This window comes from Zonotrichia leucophrys, chromosome 1, assembly GCF_028769735.1.
Source record: "Zonotrichia leucophrys gambelii isolate GWCS_2022_RI chromosome 1, RI_Zleu_2.0, whole genome shotgun sequence".
In the NCBI taxonomy this organism is placed as follows: Eukaryota; Metazoa; Chordata; class Aves; order Passeriformes; family Passerellidae; genus Zonotrichia; species Zonotrichia leucophrys.
Window position 1 is genome coordinate 40,670,984 of NC_088169.1, and position 13,334 is coordinate 40,684,317.

General features: G+C 40.2%; 1 protein-coding gene across 6 annotated transcripts in view; it reads right to left on the reverse strand.

Annotated features, from left to right (window-relative positions):
* The window catches only part of FARP1 (FERM, ARH/RhoGEF and pleckstrin domain protein 1), a 202,810-nt gene that overhangs the window by 41,892 nt on the left and 147,584 nt on the right, over positions 1-13,334 (reverse strand). For 4 of the 6 annotated variants that reach the window (XM_064712405.1, XM_064712411.1, XM_064712393.1 and 1 more), the window contains 5 exons: positions 10,711-10,806; positions 9,994-10,157; positions 8,333-8,401; positions 7,532-7,607; positions 5,654-5,891 (listed from right to left, as the gene is read on the reverse strand). In XM_064712405.1, coding sequence (XP_064568475.1) covers positions 5,654-5,891; positions 7,532-7,607; positions 8,333-8,401; positions 9,994-10,157; positions 10,711-10,806 — 643 coding nt within the window. The remainder of the gene's footprint in view (positions 1-5,653; positions 5,892-7,531; positions 7,608-8,332; positions 8,402-9,993; positions 10,158-10,710; positions 10,807-13,334) is intronic. The other 2 variants (XM_064712416.1, XM_064712421.1) reach the window with 1 other exon arrangement.

Below are 13,334 nucleotides of genomic sequence, written 5' to 3' on the forward strand. Positions count from 1 at the left end.
CCCCAGAAGAAACTTCTAGTGATTACAGAGACTCTGTGTTTGTGTGCTTATCATGGACTGAAGAGGACAGAATTTAAAACATCTCTGCTTCTTAGTGAAGAAAAGAAAGGGGCTCATAAAGAGCTTTTAGATCTGTCTCATCCATTTTCTATTTGACTTTCTCTGGTCACCATCAAGTACTTGCATGTACAGGTAGAGAGGTCAGAACAGGAACTTCTGGCATGAATGCCCTTGCTTCAGAATGAACAGAGCTGCTTCAACTAATAAAAGCCTCACTGCAAACAAAAACCTGTCCTACAAATATTCAGGGGAGAAAATACAGGTCCCGAAGCAGTCTGGTCAAGTAATGCTAGCCCCATTTAGAGAACTAATTCACAAAACATTGGTTTTTCACTCTTTACTGGGTTCTGCTAATTACATTCAACATTACCAATGCTGCTCTGCGGAGCAAATTCTTTCTAGTTTTGCATGCCCTTTAATCTTGAAGAAAACTAATAGACTGATACGATTTTTTAAACTATTGATATGCAATTCTTTCATTATGCTCATATGCCTATAACTAGCTCTGTATAGCTCACATAAGGTAAATGAGAATGGAGCAAACCTAAAAACTTTCAGTCACATGTTGACATTTTTTACCTATGAGAATTTCTCTTTAGTTTTTCTTGATATAACTTGTATTCAGTGTGCACTGCAATGGTTAGTTGGGTTGTGCCTGTTAGGCAGGCTATAAGCCATGGGTGGCATAGCAGCATTTGGTGTAAATCATCTTCAGAGAACACTCCTCTCTGCCTTATACAAGGAGTATGTTTGCTAGGGGATATGGACTTAAACAGTAAACAGTGCAGTCTAGGCCATTCAGATATCAATTATCCAAAGCTCCATACCTGGAATATCCTATGTAGTTCTTGGCTCCTACAACAACTTGCCACTCTCCATCTTTCCTTCATCTATTTATTGACAGATTTCATATCCTGGGTCACTGAGGAAAACTAGATTCTAGGAAAGGCTGTCATGAAAAAAAAAAAAATTCCAGAAGATCCCAAGAGGAGATCACAAATTTGAGCTGCTGCTGAATAGGAGAAACCTCAAAATTGTCTGACATGACCCTTCCACTGCCATTGTAGAGGATGGCTGATTGTGGTTAAGTAGTTGGAATAGCAAAGAATTAATTTAATTAAAATGAGGGTCTTTTATCCAGAGATTACCTAGATCTGCACATTATTACGGACAAACCCCTAACTGCTTTTGCAACTCGCCTCCATATTTACCCAACTACATGGACAAAGCTGAATTCATCAACTCAACAAGAGGCTTCTTCCACATCCTCTGGAAAGACAGGAGATGGGTGATGCAGGACTATACAGTTCAGACTTGACATAGATGCTCAATCTCACCGGGACTCAGCGACCTCATCTGTACCAGCTGCCTAAGGATATCTGGGCACTTGGTGAGTTTGGGACAGAAAAGTCCATTATTGACAATAAAAATTTTAGAATGGTGAATCAAAACTACCATCAGCCACATTCTAAAATCTACTGGAATTGGTGGGAGAATCTGGTAGTTACTCTGTCTGTAACTACCTGCTATACTTGAGACAAAGGTATGCTTAGATCACTGCTGTTGTCCTGTGTATTCAGATTAATAAATGTTTGTTAATAAGTGTATTCAGATTAATAAATAAATAAACAACAAACTAGAACTGACAAGCTCCTCTTGCCATGAGCACTTTGTGAGCCAGGGCAAGAATTCCCCCACCTCATCTCATTTGCAATCTTGCCCTAAAGGTTTCTGCTCTTTTTCTGCAAGGTCCTTTTGATTGTCCCACAGAAACAAATTCCCAGATGAACTCTAAGGGGCCTGATCCTATTTAAAAATATAAGTTTAAAACTCCTGTCTCACTTCACCATTCTTGCCAAGGGCTCAGACATGAACCACATGTCTGGTGGAGGAATTTGGCCCACAGACTGCTTTAATTACAATCTTGTCTGCTGATATTGAACGGAGCTTCACTGGCATTAGAATGCTGCAGAAGTAATTAATCTAAATGAAATTATTTCCTATGTCATTTATAAACTTTACTTCTTTTAACTGGAAGAATTCCATGTGTTGAAACAACAACTACTTCACCATTCAAAGCTGAAAAAATGCCAGAAGACAGAAAACTCCTCATATTGCATTTCTGAGGATAATATTGAAGTGGGAAAAGAAAAGCTGTTGAGATACTTTATTAGCAACTAGGCTAACTCCAGCTACCCAGTGGGTCTGTTCTTAAAAAGTTTAAAATTCAATGTCTTTGTAGGCATATGAGAGAAGAATCAGGCCTGGAAACAGTATCAGAAAGGATGCAAAATAGCAAACACTACTTATAAAATTTTATATTCATTTAAATCCAAAGTGAATGTGAAATCTTTTTAAAGTAGCAGAACTGACTGTAAATCCTTTTGTGGAAAATCCATTACCTGAACTCTAATTTTACTGGCAAATGAAGCAATTAATTCATCTGTCCAAACTGCTATTACTTTACTTTATACCTACTGATACTTTTCCTGCACAGGCAATAAAAAATAAATCAAAAGAAGAGTCATGCACCCACTCCCCCATGCTCACACTATTTGCTGATGCGAGCTTCAACTACTTATATTTCACCTTATATATTGTGAACTTCAAGGCAATTATTTTACAGCTATTCTAAATCCAAAACACAAACCATCCTCTTTTAGAATCATATACAAGCAAGCTTCTCCCTAATTATCAATCTCACTGTTTGTAGACTCATGCTTTTAACTACAGGAATAAATGAGAGTATTCCCTGTCCCCAGAATATCAGTATCTAAAGAGATGCTTTAAATGATGCCTGTTCAAGAATGAGGTATCTAATCTCTAAGAAAACCAACACTCTAAAGGAGGTGAGAGAGTTAATACTTATATTTACACAAAGATATATTGTACTTTCAAAACAGTATATAACAACACATGTCTAACTACTAGGTATATAATACGTATATTTTTAAATATCCTTCATTCAGATTAAACTTTGTTAAAGTGTGCATAGACCAAGGCATTAGAAAAATTAAAAAGACTTCTTATTTTATAATTTCTGTAAAAACAATCTTGAAAATTTTTATATTGTCTAAATTTACAAAGTCCTTTAACTTTTTCATCAGTACTTATGTGAATGGATTAATCATTGCTGCATGCATGAACTGTATGATGCAGATCACTGAGAGTGACCTGCAGTTCAGTCAATGCTGTTGTTCATCAGTTAAAATTCTGGGATTTATTTTCATTCTTCCACAAGAAAAATATATAAAAGTTAAAAATAAGGCCAATTATAAAGAGCACACCTTGTCTCCCAGCACTGCTAACTGTAGAACAGTTTCCATAAAGAGGACCTTTCATCTGGATTTTCTTTCTTAACATGGAGAAACTAACATCAGATTTTATTAGGATACCCTAATTCTCAATAGTTCTAGCCTGTGAAAAGGAAGTATACACAGAATTAGTCTCTATGTCCTTCTGCCCATATCCACTCTATGGATAGAACAGAAGACCATCACCCTGGAGCACAGTTACTCCCATCATTCTCTTGTCAGGGGATGAAAAATTTCTGAGGTGGCACTACTAAAAAAGTAGGCTATGACAGAATAATTTGATCCTGCACAGATAAAGATTTTTTGTGATCAAAGCAAAAAATAAAACAGCCACCATCTCCAAAACAACCACCACAGAACTTGGATGTCTCTATAATAATTTCACTGAAAGTATAAGCAATTAAAAAAATTCTTGCAATATATCTTTATATTTAACTGATAAAGGATAGAAAGGATTGCCTTGCAAGTAATACTCATATCACTCTTCATTAGAGCTGTTTTGATCAAAGTCTTTTTCACTTGAAATGTATCTTTCATCCTGTTCTTTTTCTTGCCCAAGGAAGAGTTTGGCGTTTCAAAATCTCCATCATCAAATCACCCTGTTTAACCCACTGAAGAAAAAGACAATACTGAAATTTTATACATGCCTGATATGTACCCTCAGTTCATCAGATTACAAAATGAGTTATAAAGAAGAGTAGATCAGACACATTCTTGCTATGAAAAAAAATTCCAGCATATTTCAAGATTTCAACAAGTCCGGGTCTTGAATATCAAGCTGCCTGCATTTGGCTGCAATTTTTTTTTTTCTCCTAACTCTGTTGAGGCACTCAGAAGTTGCTCTCCTTATATGGAGAGAAGAAGATTGTTACAGACATATAAAAGAGCACAATGTACCAACTCGATTTGATTGTTTGTTTTGTCAAAATAACTAGTCAAATATCAAAGCAGCTACAACATGTATCTAAAACAAGACTTCACACAAAGAAGAGGAGAGTGTTATTAAGTCTTAGAGAGGTACCTAAATCAGTAATTACTTTCCTCTCCTCCTGCCTTTCAGAGGAGATGCAAACTGTTAAGCATCACTCAGACTCATTATTGTGTTCTAGCATCCTTTCCCTCTGGCTGGCCTGTACAACAATAAGGTCTGAAATAGCCCATGCACTTGAAATTATCACCAGCCACTCATCATGAGCCCCAGGAGATGCAACCACACTGCTGAGCAACCACAGCATCCCCTGGTCTCACACACACTGGTGCCTAACAGCTGAAGACCTGCACTCCATCTTCATCACTGAGGCCAACAGACACCTCCTCCTCTACCTCCTCATCCAGCTGAAGGCTTCCAAAGGAGTACTTATTTCTAGGCATGGGAGAGGAGCTCAGCACAACGGGGTTCCCAAACACCAGGGGGTGAGTGAAGGGATTAATGACTTCTGAGTCAGAATCACTGGATTCTGTCCCACTGCTGGTGGAGCCCTCCATCATCTGGATGGCAGCCATGTGATCCATCATGCCACTGGCACGCAGCGACTGCATCACTGGGCTCTGCTTTGACTGTGCCCCAGCTGCCATACCATTGGCCATCATCTTGCCTTCTGGAGAAGACATCTTAGCCACCCCACCTCCTTTGCAGTATCTCTCTGATCTATACTCCTGCCCAGGGGTTGAGGATACCTGGCTCAGGATAAACGGATCTGTAACTGACTTATTGCACAGATTATGGGTTTTCTGTGCTCGAGGCCGAGAACCTGGAGAATATCTGCAATAGCCATGGCAGTTAGTGGCATGGCTGTCCTCCTCCCCAGTCCTCACCCTGCAGTCGTGCCCATTTTCTGAGACATAGCCCTGAGAGCCAGTTCTACTCAGGCTCATGTTAGGGCTGGACTCTTTGCTGCTGGGAGGCAATGGAGTGGCCAGCGGGCTACGGCTTCCCGGCCCTCGGAACATTTCATCAACCAGAGAGCTATGCCTTGGCATCCTGGGGCTTCCCCCCGTGTAGAAGGAGAGATTAGCTGTGTTATCATCAAGGTACTCTTCAGAGACATACTGGGAAGACTTTAGAGAAGCTGAGGAGTCCCTATATCTAGGTCTATTGCGATTTTCGTCTCTGTAGTGAATATAGGCACCACTGGTCAAATCACCCTCATAATTGTCATTTGTTTGGGAATATGACCGGGTTATTTGTCCTCTGAGGAGATCATACTCGCTATCTACATCACTGCAGTCAATGAAAGGAATGGAGGTGCTGCTGCCATGAGCAGCCCTGGAAGCTGGACCTGTGCTTGGCTGCTGTGATTGAGGTCTGTTCTGCTGCATCCTATCCTTAGCAGGCTCCTCTTCTTCCTCCACTGCTGAGACCACTGCTCCATCCACCTTTCTGCCTTCCTTTGGACTCTTCTTCAAGGAAGGGCTCTTGTGCTGTCCAGTGTCTTCTGTTGAAGATTTCAACTCCTTCCCTTGCCGGCAGCTCTGCACTGCTGCAGCATCATTGCTGTCTCCATAAGCTCTAGCAGTCTGGAAAGAAAAGAGAGGGAGGGCAAGGGGGACACAAAGGGAAGGACAAAAGGGGAGGGAGGGTGGGAGGGGAGAGGTTTGGGAGGGATGGGAGCCAGAGGGAAAAGGCTGCATGTAATTACACACCAGAACTTCACATCTGCAGCAACACAGGAGTCTCTTGGAAAGAAAAGAGGTAACCCAAGCCTAAAAACTAACTGGAATTAAAAAAAAAAAAAAAAGTTTCTGATCTGGAAGAACAGAAAAAAATCATAGGCTAAACAAGGGAAAAGAAGGCATACAGTGCAGTGATAATGTAAAAAGGGGTATTTGAGGAGTTTCCATGCTCTAAGGCAGCCACTAACACTCTAAAAACATCAACCAGTGCACACTACTCTGAGAACCTGGAGGAAAAGATAAAAACATAAACCAAATTCTGCATAGCCTACTTAGACACACTAAAAAAGTCAAGTGTGGGCTTTTGAGCACCCTAAATTCACTCCCTGGAGCATAGCTGCCACTGGCTCATACACTGGCTTTTCTGCAGACATCTGCCCAGCAGCCATGCTCCATCTACCTGAGCAACATTAAAATACTACCAGCTATTTGAAATGGGCTCCATCTATAACAAAATTCTCTAAAGTTCCTAAAAAATTTGCAGAAAGGAGAGAGCCTGTGAATATCAAGTGGAAGTGATGCATAGAAGGTGAAGGTTTACATTCTTAAATGCACTAACCTAGTAGCTTACTCCTGACATTTTAAACTCTACCTAACATAAGGTTATGTGATCAAAGGTTCATCTTCACAGAAAACACTGGCAAGTGGAGAAACCACAACAACCAAGTCAGGAAAATGAAGCTTCCTGACCTGTCTCCTCTAGAGGCTGTCCCAGGAGAGCCATCAGCCCATATGTTGTGTGTGTTTGGAATGCCAGCAAATGGAGAAACCAGAGCCGAAGAGTGGAAGAGGGTGAGGCCATTGGCACTGTCTGTGCTTGTGAGAGTGCTGTTTTCTGTGTTTACATGTGTGGCCATGAGTTCATGCTCTGTATGTGTGCATTCACGTGGGTGCCTAGAGTGAATACATGCTCAGCCCCACTGGGAACCTGCAGCTGCTGCAGCCTCACCACTACTGACTGGGCTTTTGGACTTGTGAACTCTCAGCACACAGCAGCTATCAGCACGAGATAAATACATATGGTATCTGCCAGAGGTAATGGCTTAGAAGGCCAAAGGTGCAATTTTTCTGAGGAAATAATTGTTCTCTTCCCTGGTTAATACCTGGTTAACACTAACCTAACACCTCGAAATGGGCAACCAAGACCTCTCAGCAAAGAAAAGTAATTACACTTTCCCCAGATGCAATAGCCAGCTACAACCAAGGACCCTGGCAGCAACACTGAGGGTTGCAATTTTTCAGGTGGTCATTAGTACAGCTCAGACAAGCTCACTATTTATATTTGTCTGCTTGTCTGAAAGCAATGCTGTTTCACTCAGCAGAACCTAAAGCTTATGACACCCAGGGCTCCTTAGCTCCCAGCTAAATGGTAAGCAAGCAGAAAACTATGCTCCTAGGGTTTTAAAACAGCAATCAGTGGAGAGTAATCTAACAAGAAATGTTTCAAAGGATTTCATTTCCAGGGTTTCATCAACATCACTGACTTGTTTTGGCACCTCTGTATGCTGTTCTGAAGGCTGTGCAGTCAGACTCCTGATGGAATGAATCTTGCTGTGTTTCCTGGAGATAAAAGGAAAATCACATAAAGAGCTATTTCAGTTTTTTTTTTCTACAAACAGGAATCAATAGACATGCTTTTAAAACAAAACCTTTGAATAACAGCTTTCATAAAATTTTGCTTCAAAACAGATTAACATTCCTCCTTTCTGTAAAACTTTAATGTGCTGTGTGTTGCAAACATACCACTGTAAGAAAAGGGAGAAGCACTGAAGCAAAAATGGTCTACCAGGTAAGCATGAATCATAAGCAATGAGCTACTGGCATGGTCTTTGTGGCATTTTGGCCATTACTTTCAGCTCACCATGAGCATGATGAGTTCAGACAGAACTGCTCTGGCAAGCTAGAAGACTTTCAGTTTCCCTTGAGCTTGGCTGGACTTTTTCTTATGTTCAGTTTTACTCTGAGCTGAATATGTCTGTTCACACACATTAACCACATCCCAACAAAGAGGGTGCAAATCAAACTGGGAGAAAGTTACCTGTGATAGCAGGATGTTCATTGCTGAAAAACAGATTGAAGACTACTGATTTTAAGTGAACTATAAGTTATGAAACTTTAGCCAAAACATGCAGGACCACGGGATATTACACATGTGATAAACAGTCAAACCAGCAGAGAAGGAATTTTTTTCTTGGACTGGTGCCAAGATCTCAGACTATAACTAACTGGAAATCGCGACTTTTCTTGAATTTAACATTTGGCATAATAAATTTATTTCCTCTCACCTTTCAAACTGCACTTTTTTGTGCCCTCCTTCCTTAACATAATCAAGAACTTGCTTCTGGGTCCGACCACTGGAAGAAAACCAGAGTTAAAGAACTTAATGCAATATAACACCTGGTCATCATAACTTTGTATTTGGCTTGCATATTAAGTCACAGCAACCAGAAAAGTATTTGGCACTATCAGCAGAAACTCATGTTAAGATCATACAGAAGGGGACCTGGTCAGATACACACAGAGTTTTACCATTTTGCATGTTACTTGCCTCTTTTTTTTTGCTATGGAGCTACTTTTTGAAGCCATTTCAGAACTGCTTCAATTCAGCTTTTTGGACCCTACAGGGTACTAGATTACTGGGAAGCCACTACAATGGAAAGTGAAGCAGGGGTTAAGCTTTCCTTTAATGAATTAATATATTATTGAATCCTTTTTAGTCAAATACCAGCCTTATCTGATATTAGTAAACCCTGGAAACAAGATAAAACCCCTGACATCTACTTCATTCCTTGGTTGCTACTATAAAACACACCTTTTTGCAGAGATGTAGGCTGGAAATCCCTTTCTACCCTTCTGCAACAGGGCGTGAGGTAGTGAGAAAGCCCAGCACTGTCTATTGTGCAAATCTATAAACTCCAAAGCAAACTGAAAGCAGCACAGGAAACCCACACCTCAAGAATGCTCAACTGAGAGCCAAATTCTTCCAATTCATTAGAGGCTTTCAGGGACTGGAAAAGGTTATTGAATGTAGTAACACAGATCACAGGGAGTGGAGGATGTAGCCAAAACCTTCTTTCCAAAGCCTGAGGTAAGTTGAATGCATCTACAGTTCTTCATTTACTCTAGGCAGAAACTTAACACATTATAGTTTGTTTACCCAACATAGGTCCTTCCATGTTAATTTACTTTGCAGGCAGCAAACAAAGTGTAAAGAGAGTCAGAGTGGCTGTATATACACTGTGTTCTTATGCAAGGCATCTAGAGTGCATCACTCATCTCAGCAAAGAGCGCTTCTGGCTGTACAGCTTGTATCAGCTTCACAAACAAAATAAACTGTATGAATAAAAGGATTTCCCCCAGCATACACAATGCAATATCTACAATAATGCTTCTGCCAGTGTAATGAAAAAAAAACCCCAAAACAATAACTCAACTATTGAAAGCTTTCCTACAGGTCTAACAATATCACAGGTATACCTGGTCTTAGCAGAGATGGTCATGTCACATAAATCCTTTGTGAGCATAAAGCCATTGCTTTGAACTACACAAATATGGGTTTATCACAGGCACATGCAACAATCTCTACTCTGATACATAGGAAAGATCCCATCCTAGGAGCAGAGGATTCAAAGAATCCCCAAAAAATTGCTAGCTAGAGTTACTGAGGACACAGGTGAATTTTCTTGTGCAAAACCAGCCAAACCCTATACACTTTCTATCTTACCTTCAGAAAGCTACTTTGCAACAGCTGCTACAAAATTAATGCAGGATTTTCCCCTACAGTGTTCTTTGCACAATTCTGGCTGAGAAGATGCAAGGGAAAATATAAGGGAGCAAAATACAAGGTAAAAAAGGTGAACTGAAAATAACAGGTTTAATCCTAGACCATTATGGATGTGATTTTGAAATGGAGAGGCAACAAAGGTGGAAAGAATGCATGTCTTACCTGAACCTAAATGAAGAACCTCTAGAAAAAAGAACAGGTTTAGGCTTTGGTTTAGGTTCCTCAAAAAGCCTGAAAAAGGCATGATGCTCCACACAGATCTTCCAGAAAGACTTGCAAAAATCTCGACTGGCCATAAGGAATTCCAGGGTGTCCTGGAATGAACTCTGAAAATTGGGATAGCATTTGCAATGTAAGCTGGGCAGCAACATAGATTAGAGAAATGCATTGACAAATTAGGAGCTATGCTAAAAAAAAGAAAAAAGAATAAAGAAAAAAAACCCCAAAAGCTTCTTCCCAACTTACTGGCTTTCAGGCTTAACAGGCCCTATCCTTCTAACATTGAGACGTTGCCGGTCTGCCTGTCAGTATCAAAGCTATTGCTCAAACTTCCTTTCATTGGCAAATATGACAGAGATAAAGCAGTGGTTTGAATGTTAATGAGAAGAAGTTGATTACATGCTATACCTTAAGAATTGATGATATAGTACCAGAGCTGCAACCAGAAGATGACTCTGGGACATTCTATTATGATCGACTCAGCTCACATGTCCTTTGCCAGGACTGCTCACCTGAGATGCCAGGCTGATGTGCACAACACCAACAGTGAACATAAGCAATTAAAATATTCATGAGCTGATAAAAACCACGTGTGATCTGTGAGTAGAAATTTACCAAATAACCTTCTGTCAAGTTCATCAACTCCTGCCAAGGACTTACATTCACATCAGGCCGTAGTTTGATAAGAAAACGTTTCCTCTTGAAGCTCAGCTTCCGAACCTTAGCCCAGTTGAAGGCATTGATCTTGGTGTGACCCTACAGAGAACAAAGCCAGCTGGGTTTAATCATTCCAGATCCGAATGGAAAAATCTAAACCACTAAAGAAGCTTGTCATAAATTAATCATCTGTTCACTTAACTTGAAATGATGAAATTCTTATAACTCATCCTCTGATAATGCAAACCATAAACATCTGGTGCAATGACTGAAGGCAGGCCCTTAGGGTTAAACTCTTGCAATACAGGACTAGTTTCTGTGGAAATATCCAACCCAGTATTATTGCATAAGACAGGGTGGACCAGATTTTGCTATCTTGTGCTACTATGCAGACTCAAGATTTTCTGTGGACTAAATCACCTTCCAAAGGTGCCTCACTCTATTTCCACCAGTGACAGAGAATGCAGGGAATCCAGACACATCACCTCACTTTGATGAAGTAGATTTTCTCCCTCTTTTTATGTCTGCAGGGCAAAATAAATATCTCTTTAAATACTGCTTAAATCTGGGGGAAAAAAAAGCAACTGCAGGTTTTGTATTGGAAGTACAAAACACTGCATATTTTGAGCTTTTATAAGGACCATCAGAAGCAAAAGCAATTCAAACAAATTATCTGTCTCTGAAGAGCCACAAAATGATTTTCTGGGAAAACGCAACCAATACCATAAGCAAACAGCAAGAAGGAAATTATCTTTATAATACTCCAACTCCCAGCCACTACATCATTAGCCCCTACCCTCCAGATGTTTCATTTTTAATCTATGTCAGCAGGTATTGGAGGTGCTACGTTAAAATATTCACTAAAGCAGTTTGTTCAATGAAGACTTCAATGCAAACATTCCTAGAACACAGCACAGAAGTTTCAGAGAACTACTACAGGATTGCTAAAAGCAGAAACCCACATTGATTTGGGCACCACCACCAGACAGCTGTAGGAGTAATGACAGTGTAATGATCTCTGCTAAGTCAACCAGCTGTCTAAGAATCACATAATTAATCTCCTTAAAATAATCAGCAGCACTGACACTGATTTCTAAATAAATGGCAGACTTTAAAGTAAGTCTGACTACAGCTTATGCCATTTGTAAGTGAACTTTTATTTTCATTGGGGCCATTCTAATGAGATCCTCGTATTTCAATTTCTATCAGTTACAACCAAAATAAAAATAAGAACTTAGCTCTTGACCTATGAAGTGGTTGAAGGAAGCCCTAAGCCTACTGACAGACTCCAATTGCTGAGCAGACTCCAGCAGGTCAGAGCCCGACTTCCTTTTACGCATTGGAGCTTCACCCAGTAAAATTTCCAAGCTTTTCAGAAACTTGAAAAACAAAACAAAACTGTTTAAGTCCCAAACACATTAGGCTAGTAGACATGACTTCAGACCTTGTCAAATCAAGCCTTGGGCCATCAACCTGCAGCTACACTTCACAGCAGGATCTCAGCTGCGTGCTGGGACTCTGAGGTCCGTGCTGCTCCCTGTGGACACACACCTTCACCTTGAAGACAGCCTTAATTTACAAGGCTTGGCAGTTCATTAATTCAGCTGATGAAAATGCTGTGGGGGAGCAGGGGAAGGGCCTGAACATACATTTGCTTGAGTTATGTGCATTTCTAACAATGTCCTAGTGTTCTCATGTTTCAACCTACGCTTCAGTTTTGGGGTTCTACTACCAACTCAATTAGTTGATCAGGGATCTTTTTAATTTGCTGCCTTTTTTTGGCTGTTTGCTTGGTTGGGTATTTTTAAATCTTGGAGTATTTGGGTCAGACACTTCTGGGCTTGTTTGTTGCTGTTATTTTCCTTATGAAAGGACTCAAAGTACTTTGTAAGGCTGAAAACACTAGTATTTTAATTATAGTAAAACAGTTAAAATGAATAGTCTTTTTGACAATTGTAAAAAGGGATATTTTAAAGAACAGCTTACTTACTGTTTTTAGCACAGAGTCAGGTAAGCATCTAAAGTGAAAGCAGCTGACACCAGCTGACTACCTGTAGCTTCACAATTGTAAAAGCCAAATTTGTTATTTACGTAAGAGGAACTGCAGAATGAGAATTTGACAAATTTACTAATGATGCTTCATGAATATGTACTAGAGTGACTGCAGTAGGAAAGGAGAGGAAAAAAATAGAAGGAAAACAGTTTGTATCTTTAAAGGAAAGAGGTAAGATCCATGGACTCAGCAAAGATACAATGGCCAAGGCTGGTCAAGAAAACTGTAAAAACTTTGAAGAAGTAACACTACAGAGAGCTTATATTTACTGCCTTCATCCTTCTGCATGGACTCCAGCTGTCTGTTGTTTTACTTGTCTCTGCTTCTAAACCATTTAATGTGCACCAGGCCTGCAAGACCTACCTGCTCCTACACGTAGGAACATTCAGCATGACCAACCTGCAAATTGTGAGCCACAGCTCAGTCTGCATCTTGAACAGCACATTGTGGATGCAGATGGAGCTCCACACTGTGCATTTACATAAGGTACGAGTCCCTGGAAGCAAAGGGCCCAATGCAGCTGTAATAGGTTTAAGATAATTTTTAGAAAAATTTTGGAAGTTCCTGCATTTTC